Raw genomic sequence first — 26,364 nt, 5'->3', positions numbered from 1 at the left:
ATATCCCTTAGTCGCTTTTTACGACATCCATGGGAAAGAGATGGAGTGGTCCTATTCTTTTTTGTAATAGTGCCGGGAACCACACGGCACATATACATTAATAAGATATCATTACTCATTTGATATTACTCATACAAACTTAAAACATTTTTCTAGGAAACAAGTCACCAATTGTCACAATCTAAATCCAAATTCCATTATAAAGACATCCATTGGTCATAACTTGGTCTTTTTTTATTATTTAGCCAAACAACTGAACGTGGCCTTTCAGTCTTTTGAAGACTGTCGGCTCTATCTACCCCGCAAGGGATATAGACGTGATTGTATGTGATGTTTTTATTTTTAGACGGTTGTCTACCTTCCGTACCGTATAACATGATGACCTTCGACACAAGAAATAAAGATATGATATTAACACTCATTATTACAAGGAGAGTGTGGAGGGAAAGGTCGGAGTGGGAAGACCTAGACGAACGTATCTTGATCAAATTAAGGACGTCCTGGTAAAGGGTCAGGTCAAAAGTACCCGAAACCGCCGAGCTTGCATGAAGAGAGTTATGAATGTGGATGAAGCGAAGGAAGTATGCAGAGATCGTGGCAAGTGGAAAGAGGTAGTCTCTGCCTACCCCTCCGGGAAAGAGGCGTGATTTTATGTATATATGTATATTAACACTCACCAGGTGTTTTAAACTCGGCATTTGCCCCGTCAACGGTTACCCTGCCATCTCTACCAGTTCGTCTCATCATGAACTCGTGCCAATGGGAGTCGTCCACTCTTCTCCTTGACGCCCTGACTCTGACACCCCCGGAGCCGAGGTCGACGTGAACGTAAATGTAACCATTCAGCATTTCCACCGCGAACAAATCGGCCTGTGAATTTAAGGTGTTCATAGAGGTATTCAGAAATATGAATTTGAATATAATTTTGGTTCCTAAAAATTTACAATTTTTTGTTAATCACTTTTCAGTTTCATTAACATTACTTCCAAAGAAAATGTACGGTACGCTGAAAAAAACACGTACCTAAGAAATTTAAAACCTGATAATTTACACAAAAAGATAACGTTTCCAGACGATTATACGATTATTCAATAAATAATATAACATAAGAACAAGCCCTTAAAATAGATACTTATGTTAAAGCTAGCAATAAAAAAAATATATAATAAAAAAAAATACTGCAATCATAAATTTGCCGATAAATGAATCCTAACACAAATTAAATTTTATAACAACATTCGACAGTCGAAAACAAATTTTAAATAAAAAAAAAAGAAATGAATTACAAAAAACACTGGCCGAAAATAAAATATCTAAATACAGTGTTCAGAACGAATGGAAGCGGCGAAAAAATAAAAATACGTCGAACATAGTGCATGCAAAATATCAGCAAGCGATTTGAATACGAAATTGGAAACCAGTAGACATGCAAATTTAGTTTTGGGGTCACAAAAGTCAGTGGGAATACTAAACTGAAACGAATTTACTGTTTCCAAAAAGAGTAATAATTTGGTAGCTGACATCGGTTGGGGAAGGAATCGGTTTTGGAACTTTTTCTTGTTACCATTCCATCTTCTTAAAGTTAGAAAGATTTAAGTTATTTTTAGAAGTTTTCTGTAGATATTTTCATCATGGATCGTAAAGTAAAATTAAAAAAGTGTAATCTCATACCGATTGGCTTTAATCTACTTTAGCGATATCTAAGTTAAATACTTTTGAATTCATTCGTAACTAATCATGCTTTTGTCTATAATTTAAAAAGTAAAGTAAATATTTTCTTAATTATAAAAAAAATCTGATCTTTAAAAATGATTCTAGGTAAATGCTATATATTTAAATAAGTTATAATATGACTAGCTAATGAATATTATAACTTGTACTTAAAATAGTAAAATAAATTCTAATAAATTTATCGTGCAATCGTGATGATAATGATGTGAATTTGTGTAGGTCTTTAATAAAGCCCTCTAACCAAGCTTGTTGTACCTTCGTCAAGGCCTCCTTTAAGTGCCGGGGTTACCATGTGGCATACACTACGGTGCACAGACAAACATTACAACATTGTAACAGTTAGACACGGGTGAAACTTTAAAAGGTACCATACACAAATTCCCTACTAGTGATACTTTTTCGCCTAATTTATTTTTTCCTACCATGCAATGTCAATGAATAATTTGAGGATTACTTATTATGAAATTACAATATTTTTTTTTTGTTTTGTTGATATAATTCTAGTTTTATACTTAAGCTGTAAGCGTATAAGTAGGTTGGGCTGTATTTTTATTTCAATTTGTTTGCAACCGCAACAAAAATTAAACGTCGTAACTTTGGATAGATTTTTTTCAAATCTTACAATAGCGAAACTTGGAACTAAACTAGTCATAAATTAATTGATATTTTTAAATGAACACTTTAGCGTTCTAGCCTATACCATAGTTCATAGAATTACAAAATATACTTGTATGTATAGATCTGCATCTTATCCCGACTCGCCGACAACGGATGTTTTTTTTACATTTTTCAAATAAGAATATTCAAATACTTGTTGGTCTGGGAATTATACTCGAAATTATAGAAAAATACAGCTTTTGTATAAAACACAGAAATCTAAAAATATTTAGTTTTTGGTGTTTTGAAAATATATTCATTGACACTTTTTGGGATGACAATTTAGTTTTGAAATCTTTTAATTATAACTCTTTCAAAATTACATTTATGTTAAATATCTATTTTTGATAAGTAAGAAAAGTTAGCGAATAATTTTATGCTTTACCTTTATAACTGGGATTTAGTACGCAAGCTACTTGTATTTACAAAAAAGGAATATAATAATTTACGTCCCTGTATTTTTGGTTAATTATAGATTGTAGTTGACTGATTGATATTATTTGAAAACTTTTTCCATAATCTTCCACTTTCCCACACTTTTTACATAAATCAATGTGATAATGAAAAAAAATTTCTATACCAAATCCCAGTTTTTTCTTACTAAAAATATTTCAAATAAGATAATTTTTATGTCAAATCTACTAAATTGAATCCCAGATATTTTTTAATGATTCAATGATCTCTGATGGTCATGTCTGTTATTTCTTAACCCCAAAAGCTTCACCCCTTACCGTGCAACCTACCCTTGGTGGCTTGGCGCCCATGTTGAAGAGAATCAGTCCGTTTGGTTCGTTCGTTCGAAATTTGAATGAAACAGTTCCAGATTTCACCGCTTCCCATTTCGGCAGGATCTGTGAATGAAATAAGACACATCATTAAGATGATAATTTAAGAAGAACTTTTCATGTTTTGGGCATTATGATATTGCGCTACGCATGTAGTTTGGTCGTCTAATATTATCGTATACTAGCTTTTGCGCGGGGCTTCGCCCCTATAGTTAATTACAAAAAAAAGTGGCTTAGGTTACTTTTATAGGTTTTGTCTTTCTCTTTGCCAAATAACATCAAAATCTCCAAGAGTTTTTAAATTTTTTCGTAACAAACAAAAAATAAACAAATTATGTGGGCTACAACCGGAGGTCCCAAAAAAAAGCAAAGTTATTTGAAAAGATTTAATTTTAAAGTAAAAATTACATTTAGTTAATTATTTCTAAGACAATGACAATGATCGAAGTGTGAATCAAAAGTAACATGATTTCCGTATTTCCGATATTGCGAAGCCACCGTTGACGTCATAGCGAGTCACGCGCTGCACGTTATGCCGACGCTGCACCGCGGGCCGTGTGTGTTGTTTTAGGTCAACGCTGCATCGGCGATCTTCATAGATTAGCACCGCGTAACACCTCCCGCCGAAGAACAGCCACCACCGATGATTTTCGTAGTAAATTGAGGTGGGGGTTGGTTACATCTTGTCCTCTCGCTGGGTTCCGGGATGGTGTAAATCCTTTCAGGTTGATCTGGACAGCTTTGTGGATTGTCATCTGTAGTCCCCTTAGAATTTAGCACGTATTTGCGATAGGCAACGTAGCTAACGAGTGCGCATGCACCGAACAATGATAGGTATAGCGGGATCGTAGTGTGATAGATTCCGTAATCATTTGTAGCTTGTATAATATGTGGGGATTCTTGCATAATTTTTGTGTTGGTAGTATGTAAGTGTTCCAGATTTATTGAGTTAAGTTTCAGGGTTGGAGCTGGAGTCTGAATGTTCGTTTCTTTATGGGGTAGATCCATGATTTTGAGCACGTGGCCTTTCAAACGATCTTTCTTGTTAGTAATATGTAGTTGAGATGTTTCTATATAGCAATTCTGTGGTATAGTTAGTAGATAGCTGCCGTTAACTTCTTTGTAAAGGTCTTGTCCGCAGGATAGGTGAATCTTCGTAGGAGATGGGAAGTTTATGGTGTAATATCTGTCATCAAGTTCCTCGTAAGCTATTTGGTCCAAAGTGATCGCGATGGGCTGGCATGTTGGATTCCTTTTCTGTGTGGTGATAAGTTCAGGTATGCAGCTCTGTGATGGGCGGTTCTGCAAACTTCGTTTTTCCTCGCATATAAACCATTTACTAGACTTCGGGCATTCAGCCTCTATGTTCTTGAAATCTTTCTGGAAGATGGCTAGGAAAGGAGAAGGCGGTATAAGGACTTCATGAAATCTGTTAGGTATGATAGATAACTTGTATAAGTCATATATAGGAAGCTGGAAAATTGGGAATTTATATACTATTACTATATTATTTCCTACGTAATATGAACCTAATCTAACTAACTCATAATATTCTCTGATGTCTAAATCAATTATTCTATCTCGGCCATATATAGCTGTCAGTTTGTGTAATATATTCCGTATTTCATCTAAACTAATAGCTGAATGGTGCATAGTAGAGGTTCTTATGAATGCTAAGATGTTTTGTAAACGAGTTAATTCTTGTGAGATAGAATCTACGTTATCGCTAAGAATGATAAGCATCTGAGCTAGATGTGCATATTTTATTAAATCATAATCCCTACTTGCATCACTTTCGTTAATTCTATTAATTAAGTCCGCCATTTTGTTCTGGTTCTTTACTATATCATTGATAATTTTGGAATATTGGGAAGTGAGATCTTTTGTTAAACTAACATGTTGATTAAATTCGGTAGCAAGCCTATGTTCGTCTTCTTCGAGAGCTTTTATTGCGTGATTATAATGTAGCGCATCGGTGTAATCAAGGTTACCTGTAATGCTTTTTACGACACTGCCGAGACCATCTATGAGACCTCTCTTTACACGACCCGTCTCAAAAGATTTAAGTTGCTCAGACACGTTTTTAAGTTTATTTTTAAGATAGTCTATATGAGGCTGGAATAATAAATTAGTTTTATTGTGAAGATCGGGGCTGCTAGTTAATAACTGGTCATTTACGGAGTTAATTTTATCTTGTAAAAGGTCCAAGTTAACATTCTGAATGAAGGAGTGATGATGGGATATGATTTTAGCCTCGCCTAGTTTGAAAGGTAAGATGCCGGGTCCATTGTCTAGGCTCTCAAGTCTTATCTCTTGAGGTAGAGCCATGGGCAGGACCAGGTGAAGGATCAGGAGCGTCCTGTAACAATCGGGCGGTTTTAGGAACCCTTTTAAGTCTAGATTTTGCGATGGGACCACGTTTCTTCCTCGTATAAATATGAATAGGAAGATCCGCCATGACGATATCGTGAGTGTAACGGGGAGCTACTTTTTGCCTAGAAGCAAATGGATTTTTTATGAAAATCTGTTGCTCGGGCGAGTGATAGACTTCCGGCTCACGATTACGATTATGGTTATCCGTAAGCTCTTTGCGGGTTTCGTTACATAACTCGTGAATCGTTTTATATGCTTTGGTCATTTTATCTTTATGATTAGTCGCATATTGTTGCATTAAATGTGCGGATAAATCTAGATCAAAAGGATCGCGTGGGTCGAAATGTCCAGTGATAATTTCTATAGGTTTACACTTCGTGAAACTGTGAATACTACTGTTATAAGCCAAAAGGGCATAAGGCATGAGATTGATTACTGATTCTCCTTTTTGACTGAGCTTGAGAATACGAAGATGTTCTAAAATCGTGGCGTGAAATTTTTCAACAATACCATTTTCATTAGGGGTATTCGGTGCCACCCTATGATGCTGGATTTTATGTAATCTTATAAACTCAGAGAAAAGTTGATTTGTGAATTCCGGCCCGTTATCGGTAACTATAGTAATTGGTATTCCGTGGTGAGTGCAAAATATGAGCAAAGCTTGTACAACACTTATTGCAGTTCCATCCCTTAAGTGATATGCCTGAGCGTATTTAGAGAAGGAATCAACTATGGACAAAAACTTTTCACTCTGAATAGTTAGTAAATCGAGATGCACTGTCTCAAATGGTTTGCTAGAAGGTGGAACTAATTTAAATTGTTGTTTGATAGGGTTGCGATCGTACTTTGCTTGACCGCAAATAGTGCACTCGTTTATAAATTTTGTTATTTGTTCACGCATTTTCGGCCAGTAATACTTATGGGATAGAGCTAAGTAAGTCTCATTAATACCCCTATGATTAGTTTTACCGTCATGATATTTGTTAATGATTTCCTGCTGCCTTAGATATTCTCGTACATTGTCCAGTTCCTTTTTTGTTAGTACTAAGTTCATTGATGAGTTTTTAAAGTGCTTTTGAATGATAGGGATTATGCTGTACATACCTAATGTTGGGTAATAAGCCTGTCTTAATTTTTGGATGAACGTATTCTTTAATGGCATTAACAACATCCTCTTCTAAAGTAGATTCTGACACTTGTATAGTGATACGGGTGTGAGTATCAAAAGGTTTAGTAACGATCGTTCTGCCTTTGATATCACCTACTATGTTGAAAATTATTTGTTTTGTGAATTTGTTCAAAGGGTCATCAGAAATCGGGACTTCTAGAATGGGATTTTCGTTATCTGTGTGAGCTGTAGCGGTACCAGAGTTATCGATAGGTTCATTAGCTGTGATAGTTCTAGATTCGTCAAGTGAAGGTGTTTTTTCTGATGGGTTAGCTACGATGGACAAAAGCTCCTCATTATTGAGTTCCAATCGCGATAATGCATCTGCATTAGTATTGGATTTACCCTGTTTGTACTCTATGGTAAAATCGTACTCACTCAGCTTTAACCGCCATCTCGTTAATCTGGAGTTAGGCTCCTTCAAGTTCATGATCCATTGAAGGGGCTTATGGTCCGTGATAATTTTAAATTTCCTTCCGAACAAATACGGCCGGAAATATTTGGTGGCCCATACGATGGCTAAAAGCTCCTTCTCAATGGTGCTGTAATTTAATTCGCTAGAATTAAGGGTACGTGAAGCGTATGCTATAGGTTTGTCAGAACCTATTGGACCTTGAGATAAAACAGCTCCGATTGCCACATTAGAAGCGTCTGTTGTTAAAATGAAATCTTTATTAAAATCCGGATATTGTAAGATGGGATCGTTAGTAAGGAGTTTTTTACAATGTTCAAAGCAGTTTATGTATTTTTGATCTAACGTTATTTTACTACCCTTCTTTAAGCATTGTGTTAGAGGTTTGGTTAGTTTAGCGAAATCGGGGATAAATTTCCTGTAATATCCGATCAGGCCGAGAAAACGTTTGATTTCTGTAGGTGTTTTAGGAATAGGATAGTTTTCTATTGCCTTGATTTTGTCTGGGTTTGGCTTAACCCCTTCATTACATATAATATGACCTAGAAAGCTGGTTTCTAACTTTAAAAATTCGGACTTATCCATTTGAATTTTAAAGTTAGATTCCCTCAGTCTTTTGAATACCTTTTCTAGGTTTACTATATGCTCCTGCAGGGACGTGCTAAATACTACGATATCGTCCAAATAGACAAGACAGATGTTGTTAAGGTCTCTAAGGATATTATCCATAGCTCTTTGGAATGTGGATGGAGAATTCTTAAGACCCATGGGCATACGAAGAAATTCGTAATGGCCGCTTTCCACATTAAATGCTGTTTTGTGGATATCGTCAGGGTGCATCTCCACTTGGTAGAATCCACTAGCCAAATCCAGGGTGCTAAAATACTGACATTTACCAAGTTTGTCAAGTACGTCTGTTATATTCGGTATGGGGTATTTGTCGTCAATCGTTTTCTCGTTAACCTTGCGGAAGTCCACAACAAGACGCCATTTAACCTTGCCGGAGGCATCTGCCTTTTTGGGTACAATCCAAATAGGAGAGCTCCAAGCAGAGTCAGAAGGTCGTATAATGTTTTGCTCAAGCATCTTATTAATTTGGTCTCTGACCTCTTGTCTGTGGACGTAAGGATATCTGTAGGTTTTAGTATGTACTGGAATTTCATCAGTTGTTCGGATGCGATGTTTGACTTTATTGTTAAATGTTAATGTCTCTCCCTCAATATAAAATACGTCCGCGTACTTTGCGCAAAGATTTCGTAAATTAGCGAGTTCCTCTGGATTTAAATGATCCGTGCGGAGACGAGATAGTACGGCGTTAACTCGATCAGACGGAATCTCTATACCTTCACTTTCAATACAAAATAGTTCAGCTTCTACTGGACGATCCATTGAGAAAATAACGTCATTTGATGTAGGGTTAGTAACCTGTACCCAACCACGGTTACTTTTTACGGTAGTAAAGCAATTGGATACTAGGCAATTGCAAATAATTTGATCATTTATTAGCACTTCCCCATCTAGCGTATTAATAGGTACTCGGATCAACTTCGAAGAGTTAGCGGATATGATATCCTCGTATATGTAGGTTAACATTACGAGAATCATACATCTCAATAGGTAACTGGGCATGCGGGGTTATTAACAATTTACGGTTAAGATCAATCTTACTAGCCCACTTCTCAAGTAAATCAAAACCTAGGAGTCCATCGAAGTAGTTGTGGAATTTATACACAAATAGATTTATATTACTATTTTCATTAAATTCAGAAAAACAAGGTAAAGTAATTGAATAATCATTCTTAGTAGTGCCGTGAACATTCGTTACTTCGAAGGGCTCGTAGTTTAGTGGTATATGATTATAAAATTTGCTAACTGCTTCCGGACTTATAAAAGACTGATTCGCCCCGGTGTCGATTAGAAACTTAAGTGGGGGATTTTTAATTTGTATGTATCCGAGTTGTCGCTGTATATGAAAATTTAATTCTATTTTGGTTTTTCTGATTTCGAAACCTTTTGAAAATTTTCGGCTTGCTCAGTGACTGTGTCATGGTCTACTTCCTCCACAACCGGAGTACTCTGATAAGAATATGGATCCTCGTAGTATCTTGGGTCCAGATACTGTTCATTATTATAATAGTATTCTTGTTCATAATCTGTGTAGTTATAATCATTGTAATCATTATAATAATCGAACTCGTTAAGGTTAACTTCGCGTGTTTTAAAATAATTACTCGGAGGAGGATTACCAAACTGTCTCCAATCACGACCCGAAGGTGGTAGAGGTTTTGACACAAAATGACTAACGCCGCTCATAGGCTTAGGTGTATTATTGGCATTAAATGAAGGTTGAAACTGAGGCCTAGGAGGTATTTTAAATACATTACTATTTGGGTTATAACCATGCAAGGGAGCACGCATCATTTGTTGAGTACGTGTTAAGCCGCGGGGTGGCTGGTTCATAGGCATGTTAGACCTCCACCCTTGTGTCTGAGGCTGTATTGGTTGCGGTCTATAAGGACCAGCCATGTTAAAAGGTGTAGGTTTTGATGGTCCCGGTACATTAGGAGCGTTAAACAGTGTAAATTTAGGAGTAAAATTATTTAAAGGCAAGTTAAATTGATTACTAGAATGTGCATGAGACCAGTCCTTTCTAGCAGGTCCACCATCATTGCGGTGTTGTAAATATAAGGTATTTAATTCCTCTTGTACGAATTCTAGAGCCTTTTCCATAGACTCTGGGCGCATGCACCGAATTCTAGATCCAAGAGGGTCTTTAAGGCCTCTCAAATAGGCTTGAAGGGTTAATTTTTTGTAAAGCGTTCGTTTAGCCTCGATCGTGGTAGGGACCGTCTCGTGAAGCGAGATAAAAGTCATTATCGTACTAAAAAGATTTTGGCATCTTTCGTAAAACTCCTGAGGACTACTGGACCCTTGAGTCTGCATGGATAAGTCACTGTATAAAGCGGTCTCATCTCGATGGTCAGCGAAATTATTAATTAACGCAGCTCTAACACCATTCCAGGTATCCGGGATACCATTAGCATTTATGTACCTCGCGGCGGGTCCCGTGACCTTATTTAAAATTCCGTTAAGGAGAGCTAGATTAGTTAACTCGTGACCCGGTTCAGCTCTAAAGTAAGTAAGTACCAATTGGTCACATAAACTAATAAATCGAGTTAGTATGTGCGGATTGCCATCGAATTCCGGCACTAATCTAAGAGATTTATAGATCATATCAACTTCGTTATTCGACATTTCGTTTGATTCTAAATTCCTATTCTCGTCTATTACTGCTAGCCTACTTCTATCTCTATTGCTAATATTTAATCTACTGGAACGGGATTCACTTGGATGAAAAATTTTGAAAGCTAAAATAAAACACACACAAAGAAAAATTAAAAGGCAAATATATCATGCATAGAGGTTGAACAAGATATGAAAACGATATATTAAAATATATTAAAAGGATAGGTTTAGGAATGAAAATATATTAGAGGATTACTTAAAAGGTTAAGTGAGCAAGGACTTGAAAGATTCAAGGACTTACAGCATAGCTTTTTCTTGGACGAATCGATAGCTGGATTCACCTCTGGACTGCAGCGCCCGTAGATTCTTGAAGTCTCGATGAAGGCTTGAAAGCTCAACCAGTAGCGATTGGGAGCAACGTTTCGTAAAAACCGATCGCGCACTGGCTCGAGTTATCCTACCGACTGCGCCAATTATGTGGACTACAACCGGAGGTCCCAAAAAAAAGCAAAGTTATTTGAAAAGATTTAATTTTAAAGTAAAAATTACATTTAGTTAATTATTTCTAAGACAATGACAATGATCGAAGTGTGAATCAAAAGTAACATGATTTCCGTATTTCCGATATTGCGAAGCCACCGTTGACGTCATAGCGAGTCACGCGCTGCACGTTATGCCGACGCTGCACCGCGGGCCGTGTGTGTTGTTTTAGGTCAACGCTGCATCGGCGATCTTCATAGATTAGCACCGCGTAACAAACACATATCTTCTCTTTGTGGTATTAGTATATATAAAAAATTATTAAGTACTGTTCGTTTGTCTCGCTAAAATCCTACAACGACTTTAGTTTAGGGCACATTTACAGAAAACAGCTAGCTAAGAACTATCTCAAAAACCAGGATACCTTAAATAGGATTAACTTGGCAAAAATATTTACTTGCTTTTGCGAGGGGCTTCGTTCCCGTGGGAAATTTTATAAAAACTTGATTTGCGCAAATTTTCATACATAATGTAGCCTAGGTCACTCCCAAAGGTTATTCTATGTCTGTGTATTAAATCTGTCCATTAGTTTTTGAGTTTGTTCGTAACAAACGTACAGAAATACAAATTTTTTCTCTTTATTAATTGTGTGCAATTACAGATAAATAAGAAATAGTGAAACAGTCAGTTACAGTGTTAACTGGATGCCAGAATTTATTGAACGAGTTCCATTAAATTAATTATTTAGTAACTCTATGGGACAAGACACAGCTGTCATGTCGTAGCTTATTATAATACATACACATACAAATAATCACGTCTATATCCCGTGCGTGGTAGACAGAGCCAACAGTCTTGAAAGACTGATAAGCCACGTTCAGCTTTTACGACATCCAGGGGTACGAGGTGGAGTGGTCCTATTCTTTTAATCCTGTAAGGTTCCCGGTACCATTATAATGCAATCTTGCTAAATGACTTCTTGCCAAAAACCGATCTCCGTGAAATTTTTCATGAATATAGAGATTGTCAAAGAAATAGAATAAGCAATTAGGTTTTTCAAGACTGATGGCTCTGTAAACCTCGCAAGGGATATAAACGTGAATATTTGTATGTATGTATTAAAAACATTACATAAATCAAGTTGTTGTGAAAAGGTGGACTGTATGATTAAATTAAGTAAAATTGGATATTATTATGAAAAATGATAAACTTGAAAGCAGTCGAATTGGTAACTTTATTGACATTAGTGACAGACATAAAAATAAAAAAGAAAACATTAGGTTTACAAAAAAGGTTATCATATAAATAGTTCACAACACAAGTCTTTACTTACTTACATCAGGAAATGGGATTAGTTCATGATTTGAAAGTTTCGTCACAAGCCATACTCTTATATCGGAACGAATTTAGAGATAAAAAAAACATTATTATTTTATCGAAAATAATTTTAAGGAATAAAAGAAATTCTTATTTAGAAACCGGCTTCGAAATTTGGTTTCAAAAGTGGACGAGGCCTTTCACATGTTATTTATAAACGACGGAACGCTAAACTTGTTTCATTGACATTTGTGGCAAATCGAAAGCAGTAATAATAAAGACTGAAATAACACCCACTGGTAAACTATGATATAATCTGAAAAAAATATATAATTGCAGTAATTATTTCATCGTATTCAGTACGCGGAAACGGAATTATTGATAGCACTGAAATCGATCAATACAGTTACATTCAGTCCGTTGGTTCTACAAAATAACGAATGAACAGAACAGATTTGACGGCCTCTGTGGCGCAGCGGTTGTATGCTTGTCTGTGACACCGGAGGTCCCTGGTTCAAATCCCGGCCAGGGCATGACGATAAAAGAACTTTTTCTGATTGGCCTGGGTCTTGGATGTTTATCTATATAAGTATTTATTATAAAATATAGTATCGTTGAGTTAGTATCACGTTACACAAGTCTCGACCTTACTCCAAGGCTAACTCAATCTGTATCATTTGAAAAAATAACAAATACTCGTATTTAAAACAAAAATTTGGTTGGATGGGACTCCATGCGTAAGATTTTTAAACATAACATGACATGAAATTATTTCTTTGATCAATATATTATGCGATTTAGCCTTATTTACTTGGGATTTTTTTTAAGACGATAGGCTAGCCACCTGTCACTATTTGAATCTCAATTTTATCATTAAACCAAACAGCAGAACGTGGCCAGTCAGTGTTTTCAAGACTGTTGGCTCTGTCTACCCCGCAAGGGATATAGACGCAATTAAATGTATGTATCCAAAAATAATGTAACCTGTCTTTTTAACGATATTAATATCTGGAATCAGAAGTGATGTCGGTTAAAAAAACCAGTCCTGATGACAGTCTAAGACGAAAAGGTTTAAATGTTTATTTCACGGATACAATTCTCTATTTTTATAACGATTTTAATTTACTCATTTTCACAAACATGTTTTTTATATAAAGCTTCATTATCTGTATACACCATTATTTTTTTATTTAACACGAATGACTTGTACAACATAGAGTCGTTTATTCAAACTACTGAATCGATTTATGCATCCGCAATATCTATTGTTTTGAAGATTTTTCAAAAATAAAGTTTATTCTTTTTCATTCCGTATTGAATAAATACACAGACTAAAAAGAGTGCCGTGTGGTAATACCACCAATAAAAAAAAGAATAAGACCACTCAGTCTCTTTCCCATAGATGTCGGAAAAGGCGACTAAAGGAATAGGCTTATCTTAGCTTCTTCACATAGGCGATGAGCTAGCATCCTGTCACTATTTGAATTCTCAATTCTATCATTAAATCAAACAGCAGAAAGTGGCCTATCAAAAAAAAAACATTTCATTTCGTACGAGTAGTGTAGCTTTTTTCCAAATCGTTACATTAACACCGCTTGTCCGTCTGAAAATAGAAATGGGGTTGCCCGCTCCACGGCTATTACTGTAAATTATTATAACGGCCACGCACTACAGAAATTCACAAAATAACCGATTTAATGTACTGATAAGGAAGGCAATGGCGTGAAGGTGAAGAGGGTTGTATGAAGATAGGCCTCATATTTTTGTTAAATATATATCTACTAATATATTTTTAAATGTATTTTTAGTATTGATCAGCTGCGGCCGCGACTTCGTCCGCGTGAAATAGCATTAAGCCAAACAACCTTTTCAAGACTGTTGGCTATGTCTACCTCGCAAGTGATAAAGACGTGATTATACGTATCTAATTTTTAACTATAACATTTTACCTACCATGCATTGGACATTTGCGTTGTAATTTTTAAATTCAAACCGACGATTCAATTTTTTTGTTCCATTCCAATAGATATAAAAAAACATGCTGAAATCTGTTTGTACACTGTACGTATCTTTTATCACACGCTGCAAAACGAGCTGAGTTCGCTATTAAACGGATTAACTTTGCGATTTCGTTCGTAGGATTTTTTTTCCATTTATTGTTACAATCGGTGTTTTTGGTCGCCATTTTCGACAAAATATTTGTTGGTATGCATACATACAGTCCCGTCTATATCCCTTACGGGGTAGACAGAGCCAATAGTCCCGAAAAGACTGAATGGCCACGTTCAGCTGCTCAGCTTAATAGATAGGTTGCTAGCCCATCGCCTAAAAAAAAGGATCGCAATTTCATAATCCTATCCCTTAGTCGCCTTTTACGACATACATGAGAAAAAGATGGAGTGGTCCTATTCTTTTTTGTATTGGTGCCGGGAACCACACGACAGGGCATTGGTATGCATACACTGTATAATCACGTCTGTATCCCTTACAAGGTAGACAGAGCCAACAGTCTTGAAAAGATAGTGACAGGTTGCTAGTCAGTCGCTTACAAGAGGAAACTCGAGTTTATCAGCCTTTCCCTTAGTCGCTTATTACGACATCTATGAGAAATGCAATGGTCCTATTCCAAAGTGCCAAAAACCACACGGCCATAACAATATATACTTATTTGTTATTTTTTAATCTCGAGGCCCAACAATGACAGCATATTAATAAAGGTTTAAATATATGCTGTAAAAAAAAATTGGCATTGATAAATCGTTGATAGATCCTGCCGATTCAACCCGGGTCGAATAAACAGTAGTCCACAAAGGACTTCAAGATTGTCTTGTTTTAGTGCCGTGTGGTTCCCGGCACCATTACAAAAAAGAATAGGACCACTCCATCTCTTTCCCACGGATGTCGTAAAAGGCGACTAAGGGATAGGCTTATAAACTTGGGATTCCTCTTTTAGGCGACGGGCTAGCAACCTGCCACTATTTGAATCTCAATTCTATCACTAAGCCAAACAGCTGAACGTGGCCTATCAGTCTTTTCAAGACTGGTGGCTCTCTCTACCCCGCTAGCGATATAGACGTGACCAAATGTATGTATGTATGTATGGATAAACATCCAAGACCCAGGCCAATCAGAAAAAGTTCTTTTCTCATCATGCCCTGGCCGTGATTCGAACCCGATACCTCCGGTGTCACAGACAAGCGTACTACCGCTGCGCCACGGAGGCCGTCAAAACAGTAAAAACATTAAGTAGCCACAAATAGGTATTCCAGTCTTTAGACAAGGACACTTCAATCCGCAGATCAATCGCTTTGTCCAACTCCAGTGTCCTCAGACTAAATCGCTTGACTCAAATCGAATAACCCCGTTCGATCTAATCACGGACCCCAGCCGGACACTCGGCTAAATTGAAGAGCCACCTATGTAAGAGTACTTATCATTACCGAGAACGACTCTTTAAGTCGTCTGGGTGACCGTTGCCGGTTTTTCAACCGACCAAATTGTGAATTCTGACCGTGTAAGAGCTTTTAGATTTACCGATAGACTTCTAAATCTGGTCGGGTTGGGGAGTTTTTTTTTTTAAGAGAGATCCCATTGTTTTTAATTGGTGCTTAGTTTTTGTGACGGCTCCGGACGCCCATTGCGGCGTAATGAACTGTGTGAAATGTTTATTGTTGGGACCAACAATTTAATCTGAGGTGGTATAAAACAATTTGTTTGAGTATGATCTTGTTTAATTTTTAACGTTACGCAACGTTGTTCCGTTTGGTTTCCGGCACTTTAGAATAAAACTACTCCATGTGTCGTAAAAGGCGACAAAGGGATAAGCTTATATCAACTTGGGATTGCTCTTGTAGGCGATGGGCTAGCAACCAGTCAATATTTGAATCACGATATAACATCATGAAGCCATACGGCTGAACGTGGCCTTTCAGTCTTTTTGAGATTGTTGGCTCTGACTACCCCGGAAAGGATATAAACGTGACTATATGTATGTATGTACCTATGTATGTTACGCATCAGAAGCTGTAAAATTTTCAAGAGAAAAACACAAATAATACGGACAGACAAACCTGTTGAAGAACCTACATAAAATCACCCCTCTTTCCTGGAGGGGTAGACAGAGACTTCATCCTCCCACTTGCTGCGATCTCCGCATAGCTTTTTCTTTCGCTTCATCCACATGTAAACTCTTTGGTGTCGGGTACTCATAACCTGACTTAACACCAGGGCGCCCTCGATTTGATCAAGGTATTAGATGTTTTCTTTGGTAAAAAGTATGGCGCTTACCAGATGCGCATCCCTGGTGGTGAAGGTGACGGGGTCGGCAGAGTCCACAGCTGTGCAGGCGTAGTCCAGTCTCCCTGTGACAGTGATCAGTTTGCTGCCAGTTCGAGCCAGGTCTATGAGGTTCAATCTCAGGGTGTCCGCTGAAAACTCCACCTGAAAGTATATAATCACATACATACATTTGTTGAGAATAAATTCTATTTTTCAGAGAGCTAGCGTGAGAAGCAAAAAATATTAATGTGATTATAGTGCCGTATGGTTCCCGGCACCAATACAAAAAAAATAGGACCACTCCATTTCTTTCCTATGGATGTCGTAAAAGGCGACTAAGGGATAGGCTTACATACTTGTGATTCTTTTTTAGGCGAACGGCTAACAACCTGTCACTATTGTCACTAATTAAGCGGAGCAGCTGAATGTGGCCATTCAGTCTTTTCGGGACTATTGGCCCTGTCTACCCCGTAAGGAATATAGACGTGACTTTATGTTATGTATTATGTAAAAATCTCACCTTCTTCAAGCAGCCGATGAAGTTCGTATGAACCCTGGCACCAGGCAGAGCCCTCGCGTTCAGGGAGCCCCCGACGTGGGCTCGGGAGCTGGCCAGCATGGTGAATGACCCAGCCACGTGGGAATGCTCTAAGTAAACATCGTCTACTACTGCCGATACCTGGGGAAGGAAACGTGAATAAAATCATCTTGACAAATAACAACAACATTTTGAGCGTCGTAAAAGGCAACTTAGGGATAGGCTTACAAACTTGAGATTCTTTTTTAGTCGATGGGCTAGCAACTTGTCACTATTTGAATCTCAATTCTATCATTAAGCCAAATAGCTGAGAGTGGCCTATCAGTCTTTTCAGGACTGTTGGCTCTGTGTACCCCACAAGGAATATAGACGTGACCATATGTATGTTTTGAGTGTCCGTCTGCCCGATTAAATGCGTAATGCACACTCTTTTCTGAGCTATTCCAGTTTGAGTTTTGATATAAATATATGTACCTACATATATAAAAAAAACCGTTAATCACTTTTGAGGTTATAACGGATCAAAATCGATACTTTTTAAGTACTATAATATCGGCAAAACAAAAGAGTTATTTATTTCATACTCTTAACCTGAAATTTCAGCAGGACGTTCTTATAACAGAATACTAAGGTTTGTAACTTTGGTTGACTGGAATCAATCCCAATTGGAATAAGTCCGCCATTGTTTTGTAATTTGTCATATTTCCTTTTATGTGCAATGAAGATATTACATACATATAATCACGTCTATATCCCTTGCGGGGTAGACAGAGCCAAAAGTCTTGTAAAAACGAATAGGCAACGTTCAGCTATTTGGCTTTAAGATAGAATTGAGATTCAAATATTGACAGGTTGCTAGCCCATCGCCTAAAAAAGAATCCAAGTTTGTAAGCCTACCCCTTAGTCGCCTTTTACGACATCCATGGGAGAGAGATGGAGTGGTCCTATTATTTTTTCTATTGGTGCCGGGAACCACACGGCACCAATACGAACACCACGAGGATGTTACATACATACATACATACATACATAAAATCACGCCTCTTTCCCGGAAGGGTAGGCAGAGACTACCTCTTTCCACTTGCCACGATCTCTGCATATTTCCTTCGCTTCATCCACATTCATAAATAACTCTCTTCATGCAAGCTCGGCGGTTTCGGGTACTTTTGACCTGACCCTTACGAAGATATTACAAACTTAATATACTTATTTATTTTTTTACTTAAATCTAATCACACCAAACACAGTCGTATAGGCAATACTTACGTCCAACTTAGAACAAATTTCATCAAACGCTCGGGCGATATCAAAAAACTTGAACATTATGACACAAGTTTCTCGAGCTGAGTTTGAACTTCGTCCCCGGCGGTCGTAGTCGTTTGTCATTGCACATGTGGCGTATTTTAGAGGTTCAGGGTTTGTTATTGACAATTTCCCGGTAACTTTGCCTTATGACATCCTACTACTATTATAAAGGCGAAAGTTTGTATGGATGTTTGTTACTCTTTCACGCAAAAACTACTGAACCGATTACCATGAAATTTGGTATGTAGGTAGCTGAAGACCCAGAATAACACATAGGCTACTTTTTATCCCAGAGTTCCCGCGGGATTGATAGGGTTTCCATGCGGACGAAGTCGCGGGCGGCCTCTAGTTATACATACATTCCAACTAATATTTATGCGAAAGTCAGTTTGTTTGTTTGTTACCTGATCACGGGTTATCTAGTGAATTTCTCTTTTTGAAACATCATATGTATATTTAAGAGTCTTGAGGCATACAGTACCGTTTTACTAATATTATTAAGCTGAAGAGTTTGTTTGTTTGTTTGAACGCGCTAATCTCTGGAATTACTCGTTCGAATTGAATGTTTTTCGTTGAATAGACTATTTATCGAGGAAGGCTTTAGGCTATACAACATGACACTGCAACTATTAGAAGCGAAGAAATAATGGAAAATGTGAAAAAAAAACGGGGAAAATTAAGAAAATTAATTATCCTTAAGGGTTTCAATAATTACCAAAATAACAACTATTCCACGAGGACGAAGTCGCGGGCACACGTAGTTATAATATAAAATAAGGCTTATATTGTAATATTTGAATTCTGACAAATTCAATCGTAAGTATACGTTTGGGTGAACATATTTTTACATTATTAATTTACTGCTTTATTGTTTAATAGAATAAGTATCTACCCATTTAAAAAAAAAAACATTTTAATACAAATATGAGTAATAAAAAAACTAAGTGCCTTTTCGCTTTGATCGTCTGCTATTAAAGTCATTAGACGTTTCAAAAACATTAAAAGAAAATATTTTAATTACTTTTACCCAGTCGTTTTAGAAAAAGCCATTTAATTTGCGCCATTAGGACTTATTAGTTATACAGAATCTTGTTGTAAGACTATAAAAATGTGTAGCGGCCGTTCAGCCTCCATAGACAGACAGACACTTTGACTTGACATTTTAGATGAATAAAACTGACTGATATATTGAGGAAAAAAAGGACAATCAAAATTTGACTAAGACGCCTTGAACAGCCAAAAACCTGGTTTTATTCTGACCGCCCTACCAGATCCTCGGTCCGTTCAAAATGTTTTCTATTTAAATATTTTTTATGGAAAACATAGCTCATTACCTTTCATATGCTGTAAATATAAAAAAAGGTTTCTTGTCTTAGAGATAAAGAAGGTACAAATTAACCGCTTTCTAATTGGACAAGAGAATTATTCATACTGTCACAACCACGTTTTATTGGTGCAAATAAAAATATACGTACCAATGAATATTCATTTGCGTAGAGAATTATGAGCGAAATCTCGTTCTATTTTTAAAACCTTTTGTTTTTAATTTACTTTCGGGGTTTTAAAATAATATTAACTAGAGGCCGTCCGCGACTTCGTCCGCCTTAAAACCCTTTCATAACGTAACAATCAATCCCACGGAAACTCTGTTATTCTGGGTCTTCAGCTACCTACATACCAAATTTCATCGTTATCGGTTCAGTAGTACCGTTTTCGCAACGATTTTATAATAGGTTGCCGGAGTCTGTTCTTGATATGCCCTACCGAAAATTCAAAGAGTATGTAAAGAAAGTACTTTGTGAGAAGGCTTATTATAGGACTGATGATTACCTTAATGATAAAAACATCTGGCTCGAGCTTGGCACAGGAACCTCGTAATTAATTGTAGTTTAATTTGAACTTAAATCAAAATTTCAGTACACTCTGTACATAAATCATTTTAAAATTGGCAATCCATAAAATATATATTTTTCTTTTTTCAATATTAAATCTCATAAATATATAAATCTCCCGTGAACAATGTATTCTCCCGTCCACATTATATTCTAAGTATAATTTAATATTGTGAAGTTGACGTTGTTAAAGAAAATGCTGCAGTGCAGTTTGTTACCGCTTCTTCTGCACTGACGCCTTGGAAGCGGCAGTAAACTTAGTTTTTAAGTAATATATTTGACGTCAACCAAGTTGTTAAACCATACGACAATTATTAAGCGATATAATAATATCCTATAATAATGAATAAAAAATTTTGAATTTTTTGAGCGCACGCAACAGAAGCCCTCAAGAATGAATAATTTTCCCCGTTTTTTTTTCACATTTTCCATTATTTCTTTGCTCCTTATAGTTGCAGCGTGATGTTTTATAGCCTATAACCTTCGTCTATTCAACACAAAAAGAATTTTTCAATTCGGACCAGTAGTTCCTGAGATTAGCGCGTTCAAACAAACAAACAAACTCTTCAGCTTTATAATATTAGTATAGATAAAAAAGCAAGAAAGTAAAGCACTGAAAGAATAATCATAGCCCACAACTGTCAATATGATAGTTGTCATTGTCACTTGGATATAACAAAACATATTTTCATATTATTTATTCCGCCACGCGGGGAACTCAATTTTAAAAGCTGGAATCGAGTGATGTGCGAGGTCGGGAAATTAATTCAAATTGATATTATTATTGCGTCTGCTGTTTCACAATATTTTGCGTGAAAAATAACGTAATGCATTCCATTTTGATGAAACTGCATTAAACATGGTTATATATTTTTGTGGTATAGACATTTTTTTGAAGTCAGTTAGACAGTCTTTTGAATCATTCAGAGGTTTACTTCTGGAAATAAGAATAATAAAGTACAATTACGTATTTTAAATTATAAGTGTATACTGAAACTAAAGGTCGAAAGGTCGGGGTGGGAAGACCTAGACGAACATATCTTGATCAAATTAAGGACGTCCTGGTGAAGGGTCAGGTCAAAAGTGCGCGAAACCGCCGAGCTTGCATGAAGAGAGTTATGAATGTGGATGAAGCAAAGGAAGTATGCAGGGATCGTGGCAAGTGGAAAGAGGTAGTCTCTGCCTACCCCTCCGGGAAAGAGGCGTGAGTTTATGTATGTATGTATGAAACCAAAATTATAATTCGGGTCTCCACCGAAGACGATATTTAATTACAAGCAGCAGTACGCAAGATGATGCTGTCTCCGTCACATGTTTAGAGATTTATATGAAACTGAAAAATTAGGTATTCTCCCCTCTCCTTCCCACCCCACGCGGCTGGTCCGGTGCGGTCGCTTGTCATTACGTTTTTGTGTGCTGTCGATGTCACATCGTTATTAATATTTTTCACGTCACTAACTTAATAGTTTCGAACTTTGAGTTTTTTATACATTTTAAAAATGGGAAAAAGAAAAAGGCTTATGGATGAAGATTACAAAGATATCATGAAGAAAATGAAGAAACTCGAAAGGAAGTTAGAAAAACGTAAACGCGTTATCTCTTCTTCGGATGATGACAATTCATCGTGCAGCGAAAAAATATCAGGTAACTAAATGCATTTCATATAGTTTCAACAGTATTGAATCACACATATCTCTAACGGGAGATTTTATCATCTACCCTCAAAATACATATAAAATACAAACCATCAATCGATAATCAGAATTTAGTTTGCTTGATTGATAAATAATAATAATTTGATACATTCTATGATGAAATATACTTAGTTGTTAGATATTATGTGTGATCGATCGTGTACAGATCGTACGGTCATGGTATGCTGGATTACTTTAAATGTTTTAACATTGTTATTCTCACTAATTATGCAGTCCCTAAGACTAAATAGTGTTTATTGAGACAACCTATATGGTTAGTTGGTTATTGTTACATACACTGGCGGCCTATATGGCTAGACCAAAGCATAAGGCAACCTATATGGTTAGTTTTACTGCTACATACTGGCGGCCTATATGGCTAGACCAAAGCAAAAGACAACCTAAATGGTTAGTCTTGCTACTATACTGGCGGCCTATATGGCTGGACCAAAGCAAAAGACAACCTAAATGGTTAGTCTTGCTACTATACGGCGGCCTATATGGCTAGACCAAAGCAAAAGACAACCTAAATGGTTAGTCTTGCTACTATACTAGCGGCTTATATGGCTAGACCAAAGCATAAGATAGCTGATATATACTAATATATATTATATATGCTTACAATTACTTGTCTATTGCAGACATCGCTCCAACAGTAGAAGAAAATGACAATGGTAACCATGATGTTGATTCACCATCACTCCCCTGTACCGAAAACGATAATGATACTGCGGAGCCAGATACCACGCCAGATTTAGACCCAGATATACTGGAGATATTAGGCGATGACCCGTCAAAAGATAATTGTGTAGGCGAAAAACTACACAAAGATATAGCGCTCAGATGGACACATATTTTGAAAAATGGCATGAGTAAAGAAATTAAAACCGAATTGCAAAAACAATATTTAGTGCCTGAGAACTGCGACAGCATTAACCCACCAAAATTAAACCCGGAAGTTAAAGCTGCCATAGACGAACAAAACCTTAAAAAAGAAACATATAACGAGCATAAACAAAAACAACTATCTAACTGTCTAGCTGCAATCGGTAAAGCACTGAATATTGCTCTTAGCAATGAGGAAACGTCACAGGATCTTATAAAACCATTAAGTGACGCCGGTCGACTCCTGTGCGACCTCCACTACCGAGAATCACAATCTCGTCGTTACGCTATTATAAACTCTCTTAATAAAGAAGCTAGAGATACCGTCAAAAATACCAAAATAGACGAATACTTGTTTGGTTCTGGCCTTGGGGAACATTTGAAATCATCAAAGGCCATTAAGAAATCGGGTACAGAAATGAAACCCAAACCGGTACGACCACAGTCTAAACCCTCAACGAGTCAACCTCAGCGCGGGGCTTTAAACGCAAGGGGGGGCTCGCGAGTGCCGGAATCGCGAACCAACCCCGGAGTCCGGAAATACACAACGGCACCAGCAGCGACAATCACGAGGGATCGTCGCAAGGAGGCGTCGTCGAGGAGATACAGCAGTCAACGGGGACACAGGCGTTAAATAATACTGAACAGGTACTTGTACCAAAAGTCGGTAGACTTAAATATTTTTATGACCAATGGTATCAATTAACAAAGGATACCAGGATTTTATCGTGGGTAAAAGGATATAGAATACCTCTTAAGGAAAAACCAACACAGTCATGTTTTCCAAATAATAAGCACTTTTCAAAAACAGAAATTATAGCTATGGACTCGTGTATTTCAGAAATGGTGAATAGCGGTGCTATTTCACATTGTTTACCTTGCAAGGATCAGTTTCTATCACCAATTTTTGTAGTTCCTAAATCTGACAGAAAATACCGCTTTATTTTAAATAAAAAAAAAAAAAAAAAAAAAAAAAAAAAAAAAAAAAAAAAAAAAAAAAAATTAAATAAATTCATTGAAGTAGATCATTTTAAAATGGAAGATCATCGTACCGCCCAAAAATTAATAAACAAAAATTATTTCATGTCAACACTTGATTTAAAGGACGCCTATTTTTTTTATTTCTATCGATGAACGCGACAGAAAAATGTTGCACTTTCAAATGGGAAGATAAAATTTACCAATTTAACGATCTTCCCTTTGGACTGTGTACAGCTCCATATCTTTTCACCAAAATCTTGCAAGGTTAGATAGATATCTTGCTGAATTTATTGGCTTATTAACATCTGCTTGCCCAGCTGTCAAATACGGTTGGATGTATACCAAACTGCTTGAAAGAGAAAAATTCTTAGCTTTAAATTACTCAGAAAATTATAACAAAACAATGGCATTATCAGAAATTATACATGATGATTTAAAAGTTTGTGTTATGAATTGGATAATTCATAACACAAACTATATTTTAGAAATTTTTACCGATGCGTCCCTTACCGGCTGGGGTGCAACATGTAACGGAAAAAAGGCTAGTGATAATTGGAATTACGTTGACTCAACCAAACATATAAATGTGTTAGAGCTGAAGGCGGCATTTTATGGGTTAAAAATATTTGCATCTCACCTACGAGATTGTGATATTTTAATGAGAATAGACAATACCACTGCTATATATTACATAAATAAAACGGGAGGTATACAGTATACACACCTAAATGAAATAGCTCGTGATATATAGCAGTGGTGCGAAGGAAAAAATATATTTATTTTTGCATCATACATTAAATCAAATGAAAACACAATCGCAGATAAAGAATCTCGCAGATTAGATGTCGATACAGAGTGGCAACTCGCTGACTACGCATTTAATCAAATTGTTGACTCCTTCGGTAATCCAGAATTTGATTTTTTCGCTAGTGTCCAAAACACTAAGTGTGATAGATATGCATCATGGAAACTTGACCCATGCTCCGAAGTGGTTGACGCTTTTACTTTTGATTGGCAAAATATCTACTTTTACGCGTTTCCTCCATTTTGCCTAATCGCAAAGGTTCTAAAAAAAAAAAAAAAAAAAAAAAAAAAAACTTATATCTGATAAAGCAAAAGGTATCGTTGTCATACCTTGGTGGCCATCACAACCATGGTTCCCCATGTGGTCAAGACTAACTGTTTCAAGATTCATCTATTTTGAACCGAGTAAACACTTGTTATGTTCTCCTTTCAGAGAGTACCACCCGCTCCACACAGACCTTACCCTGGTAGCAGCGATGTTATCAGGGAGGGATTAACAAGACAGGGCGTCCCTTCGACGTCCATGAGAATAGTTATGGCATCATTTGCTCAAAGCACACTAGCTCAATACAACTCTTCAATTAAAGCATGGTGGGATTTTTGCCAAGGTAAAAATTTAAACGTTTTCCAAACAACAGTTCCACATGTAATGTTGTTTCTGACACAAACATTTGAAAATGGCGGTTCATATAGTACTATCAATACACATAGGTCAGCATTGTCCATTATCTTAGGTAAACATGTAACTAATGATGACCGCATAAATCGCTTACTGAAAGGGGTCTATAAATTAAAACCCCCTGCTCCCAAATATAACTCTACTTGGGACACTAATAAAGTCTTGACGTTTTTATCGAATTATTACCCACATGAAAATTTATGTTTAAAAAAACTATCAATCAAAACAATTACTCTACTGGCTATTGCCTCAGCTCAGAGGATGCAGACTTTAAGCCTTATAAAATTACAAAATATTGTTAGTCAAGAAAATTCCATAATAATAAAAATCCCTGACATGATTAAAACATCGCGCCCTGGAGCATGCCAACCGCTCATCAGACTACCCTTTATACGAGAGACCCCTAATATTTGTCCAGCACTATCTCTTCAAACTTACATAAACAAAACAAAATCCTTGCGGATTCCAGAATCGGGTGATTTTTTATTCATAAGTTTAAGAAAACCCCACAAAAAAGTGGGTTCCCAAACGCTCGGTCATTGGGTTAAACAAGCGTTGGAGGATAGTGGGATAGATATTAGTTTGTATGGCGCGCATAGCGCCAGGCACGCCTCGACCTCTGCTGCTCACAAGGCAGGGGTAAGTCTGGAAGCGGTTCGCAAAGCTGCGGGGTGGAGCGATACATCTAATGTATTTCTGAAATATTATAAAAAAGATAATATTATTAATTCTAATAATGAGGAATTTGCATTATCTATTTTCAATATATAATCAAGTTATCTGTATAAGAGAAATGTGTTGTATTTATTTTTAGTTTACTCTTGTTTAACTATAAATTTGATTAGTCAGCGCAAAATCAGAACAATCAATTGCATCTATTGTATTAATGAGTGATGTCATTAAAAAAATATAAATGACAAATTGATTGGTATGTACTTCATCGTATTTTTATTTGACCCATATGCCTTTCAAACTCTAAACATCTGCTTGTAATTAAATATCGTCTTCGGTGGAGACCCGAATTATAATTGGGAATTAAACGAACTTACCTGGTGAAGTTCGATTCCAATTATGAGAGGGTCCCACCGAAGACGATATGACTTCCCCCCCAACCCAGAAAATAAAAATACAAAATCAGG

At 36.7% G+C, this 26,364-nt stretch overlaps 2 protein-coding genes across 2 annotated transcripts in view; one reads left to right on the top strand and one right to left on the bottom strand.

Annotated features, from left to right (window-relative positions):
- Nucleotides 1–26,364, bottom strand: part of LOC106137408 (neurexin 1) — a 177,306-nt gene that overhangs the window by 18,186 nt on the left and 132,756 nt on the right. The window contains exons 9-12 of the mRNA XM_060949277.1: nucleotides 16,968–17,126; nucleotides 16,457–16,609; nucleotides 3,132–3,239; nucleotides 678–870 (exon numbers count right to left, since the gene is read on the bottom strand). Coding sequence (XP_060805260.1) covers nucleotides 678–870; nucleotides 3,132–3,239; nucleotides 16,457–16,609; nucleotides 16,968–17,126 — 613 coding nt within the window. The remainder of the gene's footprint in view (nucleotides 1–677; nucleotides 871–3,131; nucleotides 3,240–16,456; nucleotides 16,610–16,967; nucleotides 17,127–26,364) is intronic.
- On the top strand, nucleotides 21,606–23,290 carry LOC132902802 (uncharacterized; the record flags this gene model as incomplete). The annotated part of the gene is made up of 2 exons (XM_060949216.1): nucleotides 21,606–21,826; nucleotides 22,518–23,290. Coding segments are annotated over exons 1-2 (918 nt in total), but the record flags the coding sequence as incomplete, so codon positions are not given.

This window comes from Amyelois transitella, chromosome 18, assembly GCF_032362555.1.
Source record: "Amyelois transitella isolate CPQ chromosome 18, ilAmyTran1.1, whole genome shotgun sequence".
Taxonomy (NCBI): Eukaryota; Metazoa; Arthropoda; class Insecta; order Lepidoptera; family Pyralidae; genus Amyelois; species Amyelois transitella.
This window is presented reverse-complemented; position numbering and strand designations above follow the sequence as displayed.